This window comes from Patiria miniata, unplaced genomic scaffold (genome assembly GCF_015706575.1).
Source record: "Patiria miniata isolate m_02_andy unplaced genomic scaffold, ASM1570657v1 HiC_scaffold_13, whole genome shotgun sequence".
Taxonomy (NCBI): domain Eukaryota; kingdom Metazoa; phylum Echinodermata; class Asteroidea; order Valvatida; family Asterinidae; genus Patiria; species Patiria miniata.
Window position 1 is genome coordinate 2,589,535 of NW_024037051.1, and position 17,765 is coordinate 2,607,299.

General features: G+C 39.7%; 1 protein-coding gene across 1 annotated transcript; it reads left to right on the plus strand.

Moving 5' to 3' along the window:
* Window positions 1-1,296: 1,296 nt before the first annotated feature.
* Window positions 1,297-8,074, plus strand: LOC119719751 (F-box only protein 28-like). The gene is made up of 4 exons (XM_038189245.1): window positions 1,297-1,651; window positions 3,928-4,176; window positions 5,726-5,912; window positions 7,384-8,074. Exons 1-4 carry the CDS (start codon window positions 1,436-1,438, stop codon window positions 7,773-7,775), a joined length of 1,044 nt encoding a protein of 347 aa, XP_038045173.1. The 5' UTR covers window positions 1,297-1,435; the 3' UTR covers window positions 7,776-8,074.
* The last annotated feature ends 9,691 nt before the right edge of the window (window positions 8,075-17,765 follow it).

Sequence of the window (17,765 nt, forward strand, 5' to 3'; positions counted from 1 at the left end):
ATTTCATTCGGTGACAGACGAATGTTCCATTCCACTTGGCTTCACCTCGTGGAATGGAAAATTCGTCTCTCACCGAATGAAATTATTCTTACCATTGCACTCACAAGCATTCATTATTGCATAAAATATTATGTGCGTTGGGCCGGGTGCCTGTATTATATAACATATCAGACTGTGTCACCCAACTGGAAGAAAACCAAACCAAACGACCCGTCTTGCGTACGTTCAAAACGAATGAACACTATTTAAGAAGAAAGCATGCAATTATATAGGAACTGCCCCAACCACGGGCAAACCTTACGCAAGCATATTTTTGTGTAGCTTAACAGAAGTTGTTATGGGAGACACACAGACACAGACATATTTTACAATTACAAAATGATCCCGGCCCGCCGCCGCCCCTGCTCACTGAGTCCGTCCTCCCGGCAAGCTCATCGGAAAGTTGAACTTGAAGAGAAATGACCAATAATTAATGCTGTAGCATACCGTATCTTCATTCCATGAAGCCTGCGCTATACCTGGAAGAAGAAAAGTTTTTGTTTTTGTTTTTTTTGTTTTTTCCTATCCATATCCTTTCTAGGGTACGCAGGGGGGGGAGGGGACACTTGAAGTCGGTAAATTGCGTAAGGATAGACCGGCCTTCAATGTCCGTAATATCTAAGCTGGCGATAGAGGGCGTGCTTTTGTTTTCAGGATCTGATTTGTCTAGTTCCTGCTCTACATGTATATATTAATGAACGGTTAGTGCTGAAGGCGCCCAACTAAAATTAAATGCCGTGTTATCCATCGCACTCTATTTAGGATGACCGTTTTAGCCGATTTTCAGCTAAGATTGACAGATTTTTTTGTTAACGAGTTTGAAAGAAAAATTTGACAGATTGGATTTTTTGGCAGATTTCTGGCAGAATTCTGCAAAAATGAATATTTGACAGAAAAACGTAGCAAATTTGAAAAAAAAATGGCACATTTGTTTAAAAAAGCTTCAATCTTTTCAACAATATCTTGCATAATGGGACAGGTTGACTGATCTAGGTGCTGAAGTTTCACTGGGAATTACCTGACTTTGTCGACGCAACGCCACGTTTTGCCTGAAATTTACGCACTTTCATAACATCTTTATGTGACTAAAGATTGTTTATATAATGTAAGTTGAACCTTAACTAAGGCAATACTACTAGTCTGCATGTGATTTTACATGTTTATAGTGTATTTCGAGTAATTCTGGGGAATTTGGAAGATTTTTTATGAATCTGACAGATTTTTGAATTGCATTTTAGCAGAATATGGCCATGACCTTACGGTCTTACACTTACACACTGTGAATGAATGACTGATTGACCAAACAAAGTCTTGTCAGTGTCAGTGTCACACTTTTGTGGACAGAGGCAACCAGGTTTTCTTGTTTTTGTTTTTCTGCTCACAACAATTCATAACAATGAGTGAAGACAGAGTATGGAGGAATAAAACTTATTCCTCGATGCACAGATCGTCAACCTCGTCCTCGGGATGTGCACCAGATGCAGACTGCGCCAAGAGGCAGCCTGACGAGGCCGAGGAGCTGAAGGTTTGCAGAATAGTCGCGCTGCCTGATATGATTCTTCGGCAGATTTTGCAACACACTACATATGAGCACATCAGTGAACTGAGATTGGTATGCACTCCTGGAAAAAAGGGTTGCAACCTGATGCCACTTCCACGATTGTATACAAAGTCTATGGAAAGTCAAGAACATTTCCTAAACAAAAACAAGTAGGCCTAGGCCTAGACCCGTGAACGTGGCAACGCCACGTTCACGGGTCTAGCCTAGGCCTAGCCCCACTAGTGTGGCCGTCGGTATGCTGCGCAGCGCAGCATACCGACGGCCACACTAGTGGGGCTAGCCTAGGCCCTACTGAAGTACCTGAGTCCTGACAATGCCTGGACTGGGGGCCTATGTCCTAAACAAAGTTGGAAATGTGTCTGAGTCCAAGATTTCATGTCTTATCATCATTTTTGCAATGAATTATCTTCATTGAGATGATTGATATATGAAGAAAAAAGTGGCGTCAGGTTGCAACATTTTTCCCCAATCATTAGTAGCCACATAAATGTCATGAATGTGGCCAATTTACTGGACTAGTACTACTACTAGTACTTAGTAGTAGTACTAGTACAGTCGTTTTCCTAGTTCCGGATAGCAAGCATCATTCAGGCAGCTTTCAGCTCAACTACTCCACAAATTCAAGTGACATTGATCAAAAAGTTTACCTTGAGTGATGGAGATACTACACAATCATTTTCCAACTTTAAGCTCCTGTTAATTTGACTGTACGACGTCAAAAGTACCGATACCCTTTTTTCTAGTTCCGGATCAGTTCAATCAGTTCCAAATCGATCAAACACTGCCTCGCGCAAAGAAATAATAATACTAATAATAATAATCATGCGAGAAAATGAATTTTTTTGCCAGAAAACCCCCGAATCAAGCACAGTTCTGATATAGTATTATTTAATTTACTAAAAAAAGTTCTTGAAGAGAATTCCAGCAAATTTTTAGTGAAAAAACGTAAACGATTTTGAAACTTTTGTCTACAGCACAAGCGCACGAATTCGCACACGGACCGAAAAACATTTTACGCAGCACAGAATACGTCACACAAAATTGATTAACGCGTGTGTATGGTGTAGTTGGGAATCGCATTCAAGGATCAGAAAAGCCAGCCAATCAGAGGGCGCCTCCATTATTTATGCTGAGTACGACATACAACAGCAGTCGGGTCAGTGCACTGTACTGTGTATGGAAAATAATAATGACCCAACGGCTGATGGATGTCGTACTCCTGAATCCTTTGCATGGAAAACGGTAGGAGCCCTCTGAGGTACCCATCTAATTGTATGCACATGGCCTGGAGAGAGGGAACAGGTGACTCGACTACAACGATGGAGCAGGGTCTCTTAATTTACCTTTAGCAAACTATGCCTTAACCCTCCTATGCAAACATACAGTCTGTGCCAAGTACTAAGTAGTCCTTTCAGTCAAAAAAAAAGTTAAGAATTACTAGCCTACTTACACGACATAAAGCAGGATTGACTGGCTGGGACTGTTTAATTAAGTAACTTGATACAGCTTTGCCTTGACTGTGGATAATTGATATGCCAGCTGTGCCCACATCTGCATGGCCTGCTTGCTTGCTTGCCATATGATCTGACTGCTGGTGACTATAGCCTGTGTTGAAAGTATAGCAGGGGAAGTGAAAGGAAATTTTGACTGTCGGTGATTGTTTAAATGTTCCTATTCACTGTTCCATGTACAGGTTATATGAGACACATTTAACTCGACAGTTAAATCGTGGGAAGCTTAAAGCTATAGTCCATCATTTGTAATTAGTGCATTTTGTTCGTTTGAAGCAACAAAAGTGTTCAAAATCTAATGAAGGATATTCAGAACAACTTACTTGATGAAGTTTCATCTCAGCTTCAGCATCAGCTTCATATTCCGAGAAAAACAGCATTCTAGGATCTCAATTTAAAATCAAAAGTTGCTAAATCATGTTCGAATTGTTTTGAATTGCAGCTTTACGCGATGTTGCGCACTGATCCGACGAATTATAACCGCGCGCGCCTGTGCGTCATTCCAATGCTTTTGAGCGCTGCGCCGAATAACAAAACGAACAACTAATTTAAATTTTCCTATGGTGCTTCTAAAGAAACACCGTTGGAAATGCCTTCTTTCGTTGATTTCTTCAAAATGAGAGCTTGCCAGAAAGGATAATTTCACAGGGAGTTTAGTCCCCTTACTATCTTTCAACCAGTATGTTTTTCAACAATAATGACGCCAGTTACTTTTTTGGATAGCTGCAAATGATGGACTTGGGCTTTAAACTTAATTCAGATGAGAACTGCCAGAAGCAATGTCCGTGTTTTTATTAAGTTTGATTTCCCGTATAGGTTTGCCGTCATTTCAACCGAGTATGCCAGGACCTGCTTAGTCATGGCAGTCGCCAACTGAACCGCTACCACGCCAAGTGTTTCAAGAGTCTGAAGGCACAGCTACCCAAGCGGGAATCGGAGAGACGAGAGCACCCTCTGGCCAAACGCTGTGACATTCTCTCCGCCGTCGAGACACGGCTATCGCTTCTGTCCATGACGTACAGCAAGTACATGGATCTCCAGCTGTGTTGTTTCATACCTGGCAAGGTCAGGGAGTTTTATTTTTTTACCTTTACATGTAGAACTTGATGATCCAGTTGTTACGGTGTTTGACTCATGTACGAAGGTGCGTGGGTTTGAACCGTACCAGGAACATGGTGTTTGTGCCCTTGGGCTAGACACTTAACTACAATTGCCTCTCTCCACCCAGGAGTATAAATGGGTTCCTGTGAAAAGTGTGATGGTCGAGGACCGATTGAGCGCGGGTAATAATTGTAAAGTGCTTTGAGATCGTTGATATGATGAAAAGCACTATATAAGCACAATTCTTCTTCTTCTTCTTCTTCTTCTTCTTCTTCTTATTATTATTATCACCTCTACCAGTACCTGGTCCAAAACAGCCATTTTGGAGCAATTTTGATCAAGACCCAGTGAGGGAACCAGACAACAAGAAAATGATAGGTTTCCTTGGTTTTTCCAGCATCTACAAGCCCAAAACATGAAACAAGTCCTCCAAATCCATTTATTTCTGAAAATTGCAGCAAAAGCAAATGTTGTACATTCCCTTTAAAAAATGCTTGTCGTGCAGGAATTGATAACAATGTGCTTGCCACAATAGGGCCAAAAAAGTGCTTGTCTTAACCAAATTCTCATACTACCAAAGTATTAAGTAATGTTTTTTGCAATAGGAATGTGCACATTTAGGTCGGGATTCGGATATGCTCGCCTTAACCGGAATCTCGTCCTAGCTGAGCTCATATGAACAAAAGTCGATTGTAGTGTGTATTGACTATTGAGAGTGACAGTCCCAAAACTGGAGATAGTGAAAATATGCAAAAACTATAACAGACTTGATAACAGACAGCTAACAGTCATGCATGACCAACTGGCAAACGAAACATATGGTACCACGTCTCCATTTTATCTACATTCATGCGACCAGACCAGCAGACTATCGAATGGTCCAAATTGTGAAAAAGTCTGACAATGACATGTAGGCCTATAAGTCTAGTCTTCATGGTCTTAAAGCTTAGCCAGTTAACTATCCAAAACATGATAGCACTCAGTCTTTGGACTTTGACAAAATCAGGACAACCAGCCTCATGTGAAGTAACACAATTGGGCGACCTTAAATTATTGCATGTTACACCCCAACTGTAGCACCAAGATCGTAACTCTATGTCCCCACTATATTTGGAACTGCCCTCTACAGTTGGCACTGTCCAAACTATAGTTGCTATAGTTGGGATGTGACATATTAATTAATATCGCCCAATGCCGAGTCACAGTTAACGTCATGTTTTGATGAGACCAATAGTAAAAATGAAAATAAACATAAAACAACTCCCCTTCAAATGAAATCAAAGGGTAATAACTTCACCTGGAGCACAAGTACATTTGGATGAGTACAAGTATGAATACTTTCCCATGAGAACAAGTACTAGTACACATGCCATAAATAAGAATTTTTTTCCTGTGGGGAATTTTTCTTGTGAGTATGAGTGCAACCATTTTTGGATGAATTTGAATATGGGTGTAAAAGATTGATCTTAGCGTACGCGTACTTGCCCTAATATTGTGTGTGTCCTCGGTGCAGGTGATTGACGAAGCCTTTGCAGTTCTGCGACACGTCCAACATGCTAAAGACCTCCTCCCGATGTCAGAACTCCTCAAGGAGCTCCGAGACATCTCCTCCATGGCCATCGAGCATTTTGACGAAGAAATTGTGCCCACACTTAAGAAGAAGAGAGTGTTCCAAGGGCCTCCAAGTCTGTCTGGAGAAGGTAAAGTCAGCCCCTGCCAAACTGTCTTGCTTCATGAAACATTCACATTAACCCTAACCTTCCCAAATCCTCCAAAATTGGCTTTGCAAAGTGGAGGATTGTGCAGGATTGAGGCTTTATGGTAAAAATGTGTGGCTGATTTTGGAGGATGCACTGTGTCAAGGTCTTAGGCCGGACCATGTGTTGTTTATGCTCAGCCGTGCATACATTTAGGCGTATATCATATTTGAAATCCTCTGCACTGCTCCAGGATGTCATTGGCTCTGCCTCAACATACTGACAGTGATTGCTAGAGGATTTTGCAGGATTGAGGCAGTGGTCACCCCTCCAAGGACCACATTCAAGAAATAACGGATGATTTTGGAGGATTGATGCTTTATGCAATTTTAACATGGAGGCAGTTGGAGGATTTTGCAGGATTGAGGTTGCATCTTAGCAGAAATGCCTAGGGATTTTAAATATTCAATACCCCATTTTGTTCCCAGCTGGAACAGGCGAAGTATGGAGGTTTGTGTGTCCGATTGGAAGGGTGCATATATGTGGCCAGTATTTGGGGTTTTGTTTTTTGGAAATGCTAGCACCAACACCTAAGAGTTACTACTTGTAGTAATCCCCAGCAACCTCCAACCCCTTTTAACATTTTGTAGTAATGAAAAATTGAAGTCACCTTCGGAGACATATTACCTATTGTCCCACCCACCTTGATCCGAAACCTTGATGTGAGTGTATTGGTGCACGGACCAGCATTTCCTTACGGGAGCACATTGCATCATGGGGCTGCATATATTGCAGAGGGAAAGAACTATGTTCCTGATTGGAATGGATGATAATAGCATCGAGCTATGGTAATAGCATAAAAAAATTCCAAATTATTTTTAGACATTTCCTAAATTGATCGCTTGGATATTGAATTGTCGTGCCCTTGCTTATTATCTGCTGAAGACATTTGACCCATCAGCAATGAGTCATGTTGAAAGTACATATGTGCATATATCATCGCAGAGCTGACATACCGACGAAAAATCGAAAACCCTGTTTCAAGGATAATTCGCATTTGAATTTGGACATTTTTCTAGGCGTTGTATTTTACCCTTTATGTTTCGATAATAACCCTTTTGGTGTACATTAAGTAGGAAGCGTATAGTATCCATCAGGTTACTTATTTAATCAGAGAAGTTGTGCGATATGTTTTATTTGATCGTAAACGTTTTCGTCAGTTTGTCAAATTACAAAATCTCTAATAGCAGGTTGTTCTTCACACTGTTTGTATGCTGTTCGTCAGTTTGTCGGATCGCGTGCGCACTGTATACATGTACAGCGTGCGCGCGATCTTTCCCTGTCCAACCTGCATTACTTTGCATTGTTATAAGGTGATGCTTGATTGCTTGTCACTTGAGGTCAGAGGTAGAAGTTTACATATACAGTGCATGCTAACAATGTCATTCTCTCTCTGACTCTTGTAAACACACAGTTCTTCCAAGCAACAACATCTTCAAGCAGATCATGGAGCTGAAGACGAGCCTGAAGAAGCGGGACAACTTCACCGCGGCCCTGTCCCGCAAAATCAACACGTGCGTGGCCCACCGCAAGCTGATCGCTGAGCAGGGCCAGAAGATCCTGCAGCAGGAACAAGTGATCACCGAACTCCGCAACAAAGTCTCCGAACAGTGCCAGAGCCTAGTCAGCCAGGAACGCCGGCTGGCCTTACTGGAGGAGAGAGTGAATCGATACACTGTGAACTTTGACCTGCTGCCCGAGGTGGCCAGCGGAGCGGGGAGCATGAAGCGGAAGGAAGCCAGTAGAGATGAGGGTGAAGGTGCCGGGTTTGCAGAGATCGTGTCCAAGAAAACGCGCAAAACTTAAACATCATCAGGTCATCACTAGCGTAATAATATAATAATTTATTTGAGGCTGGGTTTTGTAAACTTTTCCACTTATGAACCAACAAAAGCTGTGCCTACCGTCACTTGTTTTTTAAAGGCAACTTTAGCTAAGATGTGCTCTGTTTTGTATTTGAAAAAAAAACAAATCTTAACAAATATTACATGTACATGTACTCTAGATGTTGAGGATACACGTGCATGTAGCTAATAACCCTAACCTACATGTACCTGAGTCCATCAAAATCCACACCCCTGTTTGGAAGATTTCGATTCAAGATACCTCCATATTGAACAAGTTGGGGGATTTGATAAATTCAGGACAGTAAGCCTAGCGGAACTGCAGGATTTTGGTGGATTCGGGATACCTCCATATTGAGGAGTTGGGGGACTTTGATGGATTCAGGATCTCAACATTTTAACTCCTTGGCTATATGTTTGGTGTGTACGAGGTACGTGTACTACACTGGTGGATTCTGATGGACATCAGCATATTTTTGCATGAAAAAAATTGGTGGATTTTGGCGGATTCGGGATACTTCCTAGTAAAGTGCTCAAGGGGTTAGGGTTAATGCATGAGATTCCGTTAAAGTATTGGATAAAACCACGCGACAGAAGCTGAAATCACTGCACTGTAGGAGACTTGATTTTTTTTTTTGTGTAAAACAGTATGGATCCCCTGGAAAAGTTTGTGCAGCGGTTATTTTGTATAGCGATCAAAGGCATGAAATTTTACAGAGTGTTACTCAAATGGAATGTTAATTATGGCCCATTGTTAGGTAAAGTGTGCTTATATCACCTCATCCAGAGATTTGTATTGAATAATTCATTCACGGTACAGTAAATCTACCTCCATACATGGAACGTCCAATCTTCCCTCGACTTTCCTGTGGGAAAACGTCAGTGCTCACATTAGTCAACTGAGGCAGCTTGTCTGTATTCTGTACCACTCATAACAGCCAGTGTTTGATTATGTTTCTGGGAGCATTCAGTGTGCATTTAGAAATATATTTACATGAACATGTATATTTCTTTTATTCACGATAAAAAGCATTTGGATGTCACTAGTACAACTTCTTGTGTTGAACCTGTGATCTCCAGAATACTGTCAAGCTTGAGCTTTTTTTTCAAACTTTTGTCTGAAATCTGGCTTTTTGAATCTTAGTGGAAAGGCATTGTAAGTATAGAAAGCAATGCATCTTTCTGACCTTTCCTCCAGTTTATACTGTACTGGTAGGCCTATGTGGTGTGCATTGGTTCAGTCATGTCGTATACATACATACGTACATGTATGTGCATGTACGATGCATGCATGATTGCATTTCTTTGTCCTAACATTCAAATCTGAAGGGTTTTCCTCCCATTCCTCAAGTTTTTGACATTGTCTTCAATTCTTCTATCCTACCTGAGCTGGCCAAAATCGTTTAAAGGTTCTCTGGCCCATTTCAGTAAAGAATAGGGAGGGGGGAGACGGACAGGAATATTACCCTAGTGTACCCTACCGATAGTTTCTTCTTCTGTCTGTGGTTGATTGCAGTGCTTCATGGGCGTCGCCAGGATTTTTTCTAGAGGGGGGCAAAACATATTTTTCCCAAAGAATTCCTGTATTTCTCAACATATTCTTGATTTATCAGTTTTAGAGGGGGGCAGGGACATTTTGCACCAATATGACTTAGCGCCTCTTTTTGTTTTGTTTTTTCTCTTTTTTTCTTCCTTTTTTTCTTCCTTTTTGTGTGTGTGTTGCTTCCCCCCCCCCCCTCGTGACGCCCATGCAGTGCTTCCAAGGTACCTGTTTTATGGCAACATTGCCATGATATCCCTTGAGTACACTCTATGTACTTTCTAAGTGTGTTTGTAATCGAGCCTTTTTCCCAAGTCCAACAAGAATACTGAATCTAAGCCCACACATTAATCATGAGATTTTACAGAGTGTTCCAAATACATGTATTTGGTTCTGTGATTATGGGTAGGAAACTGAGCTTTTGCACACACAAAAAGGTATGCTGTAAATGTCCAAGATTGTGCAAAGGGACTAAGATTCGTACTCGAGTCTCAGTTCTTAGATTTCTTGCATAAATATGGGTCATTCTATACCTTTTAAAATTTAGGGTTAATGATACTGGAATGGCGAATTACAGAGCTCAGAGTAACTAGGACAGGAAATTGGACCCTAAATTTGTGATACAAATGACCCGAATCTAAAAGTCGGCTGTGTGTCCAAAGACTAGAATTCCTCAACATTAGAAGTACTCAGTCAACACAGCATGGGTGCTTGGTCTCGATTCCTACCATACCAACCTCGTCCCCAGTGCTTACTTTATTTCAAACCTCGTTTCCAATAGTAAGCCCTGGATAGGAAACGTTCTTCCTGTGCCCTAGATGATTCGCTACCGTTATTTGCTAGTAATGGATTTATATCATGTAGTTGGTGTTGTTATTTCCAACGTGCATTACGTGTTTTCATGATCATTGTAATTATAATGTCCACGCCTTCTCAGAAATACTCCTTTTCATTTCCAATTTGCTCATATTAATATGAAATGTGATACTGCATATTGCCGGGATAAGACTGTAACATTTTAACTTTGAAAACAATCGTGTTTTCGTAACTCACGGAGCGACGAATTGATTGTGCGTTTACCCCAGACACCGCATACAAAAACAAACGCTAACGTAACGCACATGGGCAGGCACTAGACTATTCCTCATTTGCATACGTGTTCAAAAATTTTGCACATATGCAAATGATCCAATACTAGGGTGAGAGAGCAGGTAGTGGTCGGCGCGTACTGCTCAACACCCTGGGGCAAGGTTGCCGCCAAACTGCCTCATACATGTATTTCATGTTTCATTTTGGGGACTGGAAAAAAGTACTGAGCTGCAACATGGCTTCATGGCTGTCCATGTCAATCCAGTCAACTTTCAACAATTTGTGATAACAGTCGAACCTCATTAATAACAGCACTGTTAATACAAGGTTCCTGTTATAACAAGGAAAAATTGTTGGTCCCAACTCTTATGTTTTCTTTGTTTTCGACTCCTGATAATACAAGGTTCCCGTTATAACGAGGGAATTTGTAAAGTCCCAAGGACCTCTTATTAACGAGAGTCGACTGTAGTACAGTGGCACTGCACTGCTTAACTGGCACTGGCTGTTTGTAACAAGTCGGGGGAAGCACTTGCAAGCATTGTAGGCGGGTCGCAGGGATTGGGGGGTGTTATGTGGAAGTTTGTTGATTAGATAACGGGGTAGGGTGACTTGATGGTGATTAATATTATTGTTTTTGTGTGTGAAACGTGGTTGTACATGGTAGAGTCCCAATTACTTTTGGGGAAGGTCATTTGGGGAGGATAAAATGGTGAGATATTTAGTGGGGATGGAAGGCGTGTGGGGGGGGGGGGTAAGCAGGAAACATTTTATTTTTGGGGGGGGATCAGGTTGATAAAATTCATTGGTGAGGATAATTGGGGGGATTTACTTCTAATCTGTTACAATTTCATGCAGTCCTTACTGATCTTTAGTCTTTATTCTGATTTATTGCATTTCTGAACAAGTTTATCAAGACAAATCCTGTACATGTAAATTTTTGTAATTTATTGATTTGTAACATGCTGTCAGTCATTGTCTGTGTAGGTTTTATTTATATGACCAATAAGAGGTGAATATTCATGTATGTCCAGTGGAATTGAAGAATATTGAACAAGTTCAGTGACCAGGACTGTACACATGATTTTTGTTATTTTTTAAAGCAGACTTGGCTTGCAAAGTTGAACTGGATGCACTAGTCCCAGTAAGGAATACTCAAACTCAGTCAGTGAGGCGGAAATATAGAGGCCCCTTTTAGTCCACAAAAAAAGTTTTCCCTGTGCTATTTTCAAGTTTCACCACAGATAATAGAATTTATTTAATTTGCTATTTTTCTAGCCGTCAATCAGTGCACATTGACCAATTAGCTCATTACATTTGGTCATGTAACTTGGTCATATGATTTGTATGGGGACCGTGACTGTGAGAAATGTACATGTACATAAACCAGTTGTGCAGGGATTCTTGCCAAGTTTGGAATGGTACATTGCGGTTCTTGAGTGTTCAACAACAGTGCAGCTGCATCCAAACTATACTAATTGCACCAACTATACTTGGGATGGTATACTAATGTTAAATGCTTTTGAGTCGTGGACGGTGATCCATGGAGCGTTGTGTTTTCCGCAGCGTAGCTGAGGGAGAATGCTCCATGAATCACAGATGGAGACAAGTTTTACTACACCACGAGTTAAAGCAGTCAGCATTTGTTTTATGATGCCTCACCCACAAATGTTAAGAAATACTTTATGGTTGATGCTAAGAGATATATAATGTAACTTATTTTTTAACCAAAACCCACTTAAATGTATGTCTTTTCTAATAAGAAATTATATTAAATATTTACTCGCACCAAACTGCCCCTCATGAAATATTTGAGCCCAGATCTGTAGCACTAGCATGTTGATGGGCCCACATGGAAATTGATAGCTATTTGTATAAATTGATTGAGGTATAAATGTAGTACTTTTTCAGCCGTCGTATAATTTTTGGGCTGTGCACAGCAATGATAGGAAAAATAGCGAATGCCATGTGACTCGCTCTTGGCCAATCAAGATACATAATCTGTGGCTGAGGTATATACTGTAATCCTAACTATATTTAAAAAAATCTCACCAATAATTAGTTGGGATCATGCAATGGTATGTAGTTAGAACGTAACAATGCCACCATATGTGATGCGATCAAGCTAAATGAGTCGTTTATCGACCCTGGTCAATTTTTTTTTTTACAGATTTGAAAAGAGCACAATCTCAGCATTACTGCTGTGAAAACCACATGCTGATACCATCTTTGGTTAAAAAATTATGGAGGTCGGAACACCAAGAGATGTGATGTGATGAAGTGCCCCTATTTTGGCCTGAATCTTCAAATGAAAAATCCCGACAAATGACTCATTAAGCTTGATCGCGTCACATATGTACATGTAAGATATCCAGTGCCCTTGACGTTAACGAGGATGTTCAAGTAACTGATTAACTCCAGAAGTCAGCCAAAAAAATGGAATCCAAACTGAATAGATGCAATCTGGTTGATACATAAAACTCTCTTTTTTTATTATCATAATCTATTTCATCATAATGCACATATATCTCTGTCATCTGATTTTCATCAGGGAAACTTTTTGCTGCCAGCTAACAATAACGTGTCTACAAGTTGACCAATAAATAAAACATATACAACATACATTTTCATGATCTGTTGTCTTTTTTCTTTATACACAAACAGTAAAAGTGTTTAAACTCTGTGCCGACAACAGGCTACAGTGGATACACCACTTAGTAGTGTCCAGAATAATTAACCATTCATGAAAAAAAAAAACCAACCCCCGAGAGTTTTGCATGTCACCTTCAACTCGTCCTTTCATTTTCAATATTTCAGTTTCACTGATCGTATCAGGTTTGTTATTTTCCTGTAGCGCTGTTTCAAAACTGCCACAATTTCCACGAAGAAATTTGGGCCAAATTAGAATGTAACAAGCTCACGACTCATACCTCCAGCGATAAAAATAACCGCTACTAGTGTAAACATATTTCTAGGGGATGCCGCGGTCGGATGTGTTGCACACGACTTCCCATTTGCTGATAAATAATGCCAGATTGGGGAAGGCCTTTTTTGAGGGTTGTGCATGGTGCCCCTAAAATTGAATTGGATGTTGCAGTTTTGTTTCTTATAATTCTGTTTTTTTGTGGGTTTTTTTCATGTAAATGTTATAAACACTGCCCATCCCGACAATGAAGACACCAGATCTTTATATTCTTCAATATTTAAGCTATTTTGATTTTAACTTTTCCATACAGGAATACCTTTTCTTGCCAGTAATTTGAAAAGCTGACAAAAATACCTGAGCACAAGAAACTGCTGTCAATCCATTATCAAGGCCAAAGTTTAACATCCTGCCAAGTCCAGCAGTTGTACGGTTCGTTCTGTTTCATGAATGCTTAACTTACAATACACCACAATTTCAAAACAAAAAATTCTGAGGCAATATAAATGTTTCATCTAAACTGAACATTCTACAAACGTCATCCAAAAAATATGAGATGAGTTTTTTGTTTCTCCATTACAATTCACAATACATTTGTACATTCAAATAGCCAGTTACAATGAAACAATTTCGACGACAAAACATTTTCAACCTGAAACAAATCTCCAAGTCAAATACAAGCTTCTCAAATTCAGGTGAAATGGGAGACAGATATAGGGTTGCTGCTTAAGCTGCCTTCTTTGTAAAAAATATATGCTCATCCGTCATCATGCACTGAGCACAAAAATCTGCAGTAATTAATACAGCTTGAAATTTCACTTTATAATAACAAAATTCTGCCATGAGCTTCTGGTGAAAATTCATGGCACGAAGTTAAAAATTTTATAAAATGATACAATATCATTATAATGCACCATATTTCTGTCTGAACATTGTACATGCACATTATTAAAAAAAAAGAAGACAGAAATACAGCACTCTTTCCATCATTTTATACTCTGTGGTGATTTTCTGGAGGCCAGGTTTTAAACCAAGGATTCTACATGTACAGTCTCCATGGCCACAAATAAGAAATCATTTTACTCACATGGCAAGGATTTGCCATTCCCACTAATATTGTAGTCCATTAAATGGGGAAAAAAGGTACAGTCACGAATATTAAACAGGTGAATATTTTATTTGATTTTTTTGATATCGCAGCTCGACGTCATAACTCTGAAAACTTTCAACACGTTCACGCACACCTTTTTTCCACGAATTTTCAAGTATAATTGACTAGATCTCAAAGGCCTTGGCAAGTCACCGCAATCACGTCATTTATTCACAGTTTGACATTTAGACCGAGGCTCCAAAGGCTGCATCTTCGTTATCCTATATGCACATTAAATCTTGGTAGTTTTTTTACCCTCCGACATTTTGGGAGAATAATTTTTCTGACATTTAAGGCAAGACTCGACGGTGAAAATTCCTTTTTTTTTTCCTTTTCCTGTTGACATGGTTGAGGTGTATGTATACACACTGTACATGTGATCACTTGCAAAGATTGCAAAGAACAGAGATTGTGTCCGTTTTTTTGTACAATTACCATGATTACACAATTTGGGGTCTGTACATGCATTCAACACACCTGTAAATCAGATGAATTACTGGGGGTTATCATAAGGTGTTGTTTTTACAAGCAGTTTTCACAAAACTGACACAAACACTACAAAATATGGTCGAGTCTGAACCCTGAATACCCTGAATCTATCAAAATCCATACAAGTCCAGTATTTTGATGGGATCTGCTAGCTCGGGACTTAAAGAGTTCAACTACATGTACTCTTACACTTAAAGGGGCTGAATTCACTTCCCACGGAGACGTGTGCCTGCAAGCTATAGCCAATTAAATCATTTGGATGCGACCTAAGATCCAGTTTGAATGGTCAGAGCCCTTTGATCCGTGCAACACATACCGGTACATGTGAGAATGTCAATTTGCTAAACAGGCAGGTTGCCAGACTTGCCTGTAGCTGACAACTTTCCTTAGAGCTAAGGACCTGGGAGCAAAGATGGATCATATGGATAGTCATATGACGGCATATGGATTAGGATGGCGGAATACAGAGAGTGTCATATGATGGAACATGGATAGTCATATGACGGAATATGGATAGTCATATGACGGAATATGGATAGTCATATGACAGAATATGGATAGTCATATGACGGAATATGGATAGTCATATAACAAAATGGATAGTCATATAACGGAATATGGATAGTCATATAACAAAATGGATAGTCATATAACGGAATATGGATAGTCATACAACGGAATATGGACAGTCATATGATGGAAAGCATTTCCCAATTCCAAAACTTATGCAAATCTTAACCCATTAGACATTGTAGCGACCAAAACCACCCGGTTTTATGGATTTTTCAGTGAATAAACACAACGTAACACGGTGTAATGTGATGTAGTACAATCATGACAATGGGTTGGATAAATAATTCCAATGTTATGACATGTATGAGCTTTAAACTGAAAACATCCAAACAGTGGGGTCGGTGTATATTCCCTGACCAACCCTCCCCCCCCCCCTCCCCAGCAAAATGGAAGAGGCAAACTAACAGACTCTATACATTTTCTCCACCACTTTGTTTCACCAAATTAATGAGAAGCAATTTCTGTCTTTTTTTTAAACATTTATGCATGAGCATGTACAATGTATAACATAGACAGAAGCTTTGGTTTAGCCAAAAGTTTAATACACATCAATTTCAATTTGATCCTACTCTATACATGTGCTTACATATACTTGTACATTATTCTTAAAACTTTACACTACTATACTGAGCCTTCATAAAATTTTATCTTTTTAATAAATCGTAATATCAACTGAGTTGTAAAATATTTAGGCCTCTCTCATATGATTAGTGTACAAAATCCCATAGAGGTACATACTGATGTACACCAACACTATTGTTACATCACAATGTTGCCAAAAAAAGGTTGCCTACATGGGTACAGATACCTTCACTTTATATTGTGATACAACTTTAACTAGAAAGTAGGCAAAATTTCACCCTGTGTTTTAACAAGTGCATGAGATAAAATACTGCTACAAAAGTTATTTTCACATCAAAATGGGCACTTCTGTTTCCATGGAAACGCCTGTCGGGGCTGACAAAATGTACACATATTTATACATGTGTGCACACTATATTTATATATCACTGTATATATGTGCAAACATATGCCAAAGTTCACGTGCAAACATAGATTTATATCAAGGAATATAATTTACACAAGGTGATTTTGTTTTAAAGATTACAGCAAAAATGTGCATATCCCAAAAAGACTTGTACATGTACATTGTACACATACATGTATAGCAATAAAGATTTTAAAGCATCAAATAAATTATAACTTTCAGAGAGATGTACAAGTACATGTATATTCGGTTTATAACCATAAAAGAATTTTATATTTATTTCAAAATCTGCTAATTTTTGATACGATCCGTTGGACTTAGTACAGTGTACATGTATGTGAAATTTTCTTCCATTTAAAAAAAAAAAAAAATTGGTCAGGGAAAGGGTTTCTTGGAAGTGTACTACTTTTTGTTTTAATCTTTTTTTTGGGGGGGGGGAAATTTGCCAGATTCATCTAGATCTACCATTGCCCTACTGTCAATCCAGATCAATTCAGAAACTGAAATTTCCCTCAACCAAAACACAAACAGGGAGAAAATCCTCCCTAAAAAATGATAAATAACTAAAAAACATAAAACAGAAGCAGAACTTTTGAGTCTGCAAATGTACACATGCTCAGCCCGGGGCCGTATCATAAGTCCGACGCCTCATAGGTCCGACGCCTCATAAGTCCGACGTCGGAAAAACAAGGCGTCGGACCTGTGAGGCGTCGGAGCTATGGACCAGAAAAGGTTCATTTGTCCGACAAGGCAAGAAAGAGATTGAAAAGAATACAATGTAATACGAGGTTTTAAGTCCGCGAGGTTGTCTACTTATGAACGGCACACTGTGCATAGCATGAACTAACTGGCAGCAGATCAGTCTGCCAGCGGGGAGGTTGTGCATCCCTTTATGTCAATTATCGCTAACTTTAACAATTAGAAACGCTAACATTCTGACATTTTACGCAATATTTGTTTAATTAATAATGGCTGTCGGACTTATGACGCGTCGGACCTATGAGGCGTCGGACTTATGGGCCTTTTTTGGGTTGGGGATGCGATTTTGTCGGACTTATGAGGCGTCGAACCTACATGTACGAGGCGTCGGACTTATGAGCTAACCCCCTCTGCCCCACAGGCATGACATTTAAATTGTGCCCCCAAAGGCATATTACATGTATGTTCACATTAGAAATTATTAATAGAAATCATAAATGTTAA

Excerpts from the sequence above, each read along its gene's own strand:
- LOC119719751 (XM_038189245.1), top strand. The coding sequence starts at position 1,436 with ATGAGTGAAGACAGAGTATGGAGGAATAAAACTTATTCCTCGATGCAC. Across the intron at positions 4,177-5,725 it reads GTTGTTTCATACCTGGCAAG|GTGATTGACGAAGCCTTTGC; the intron begins GTCAGGGAGTTT and ends TCCTCGGTGCAG. Across the intron at positions 5,913-7,383 it reads TCCAAGTCTGTCTGGAGAAG|TTCTTCCAAGCAACAACATC; the intron begins GTAAAGTCAGCC and ends GTAAACACACAG.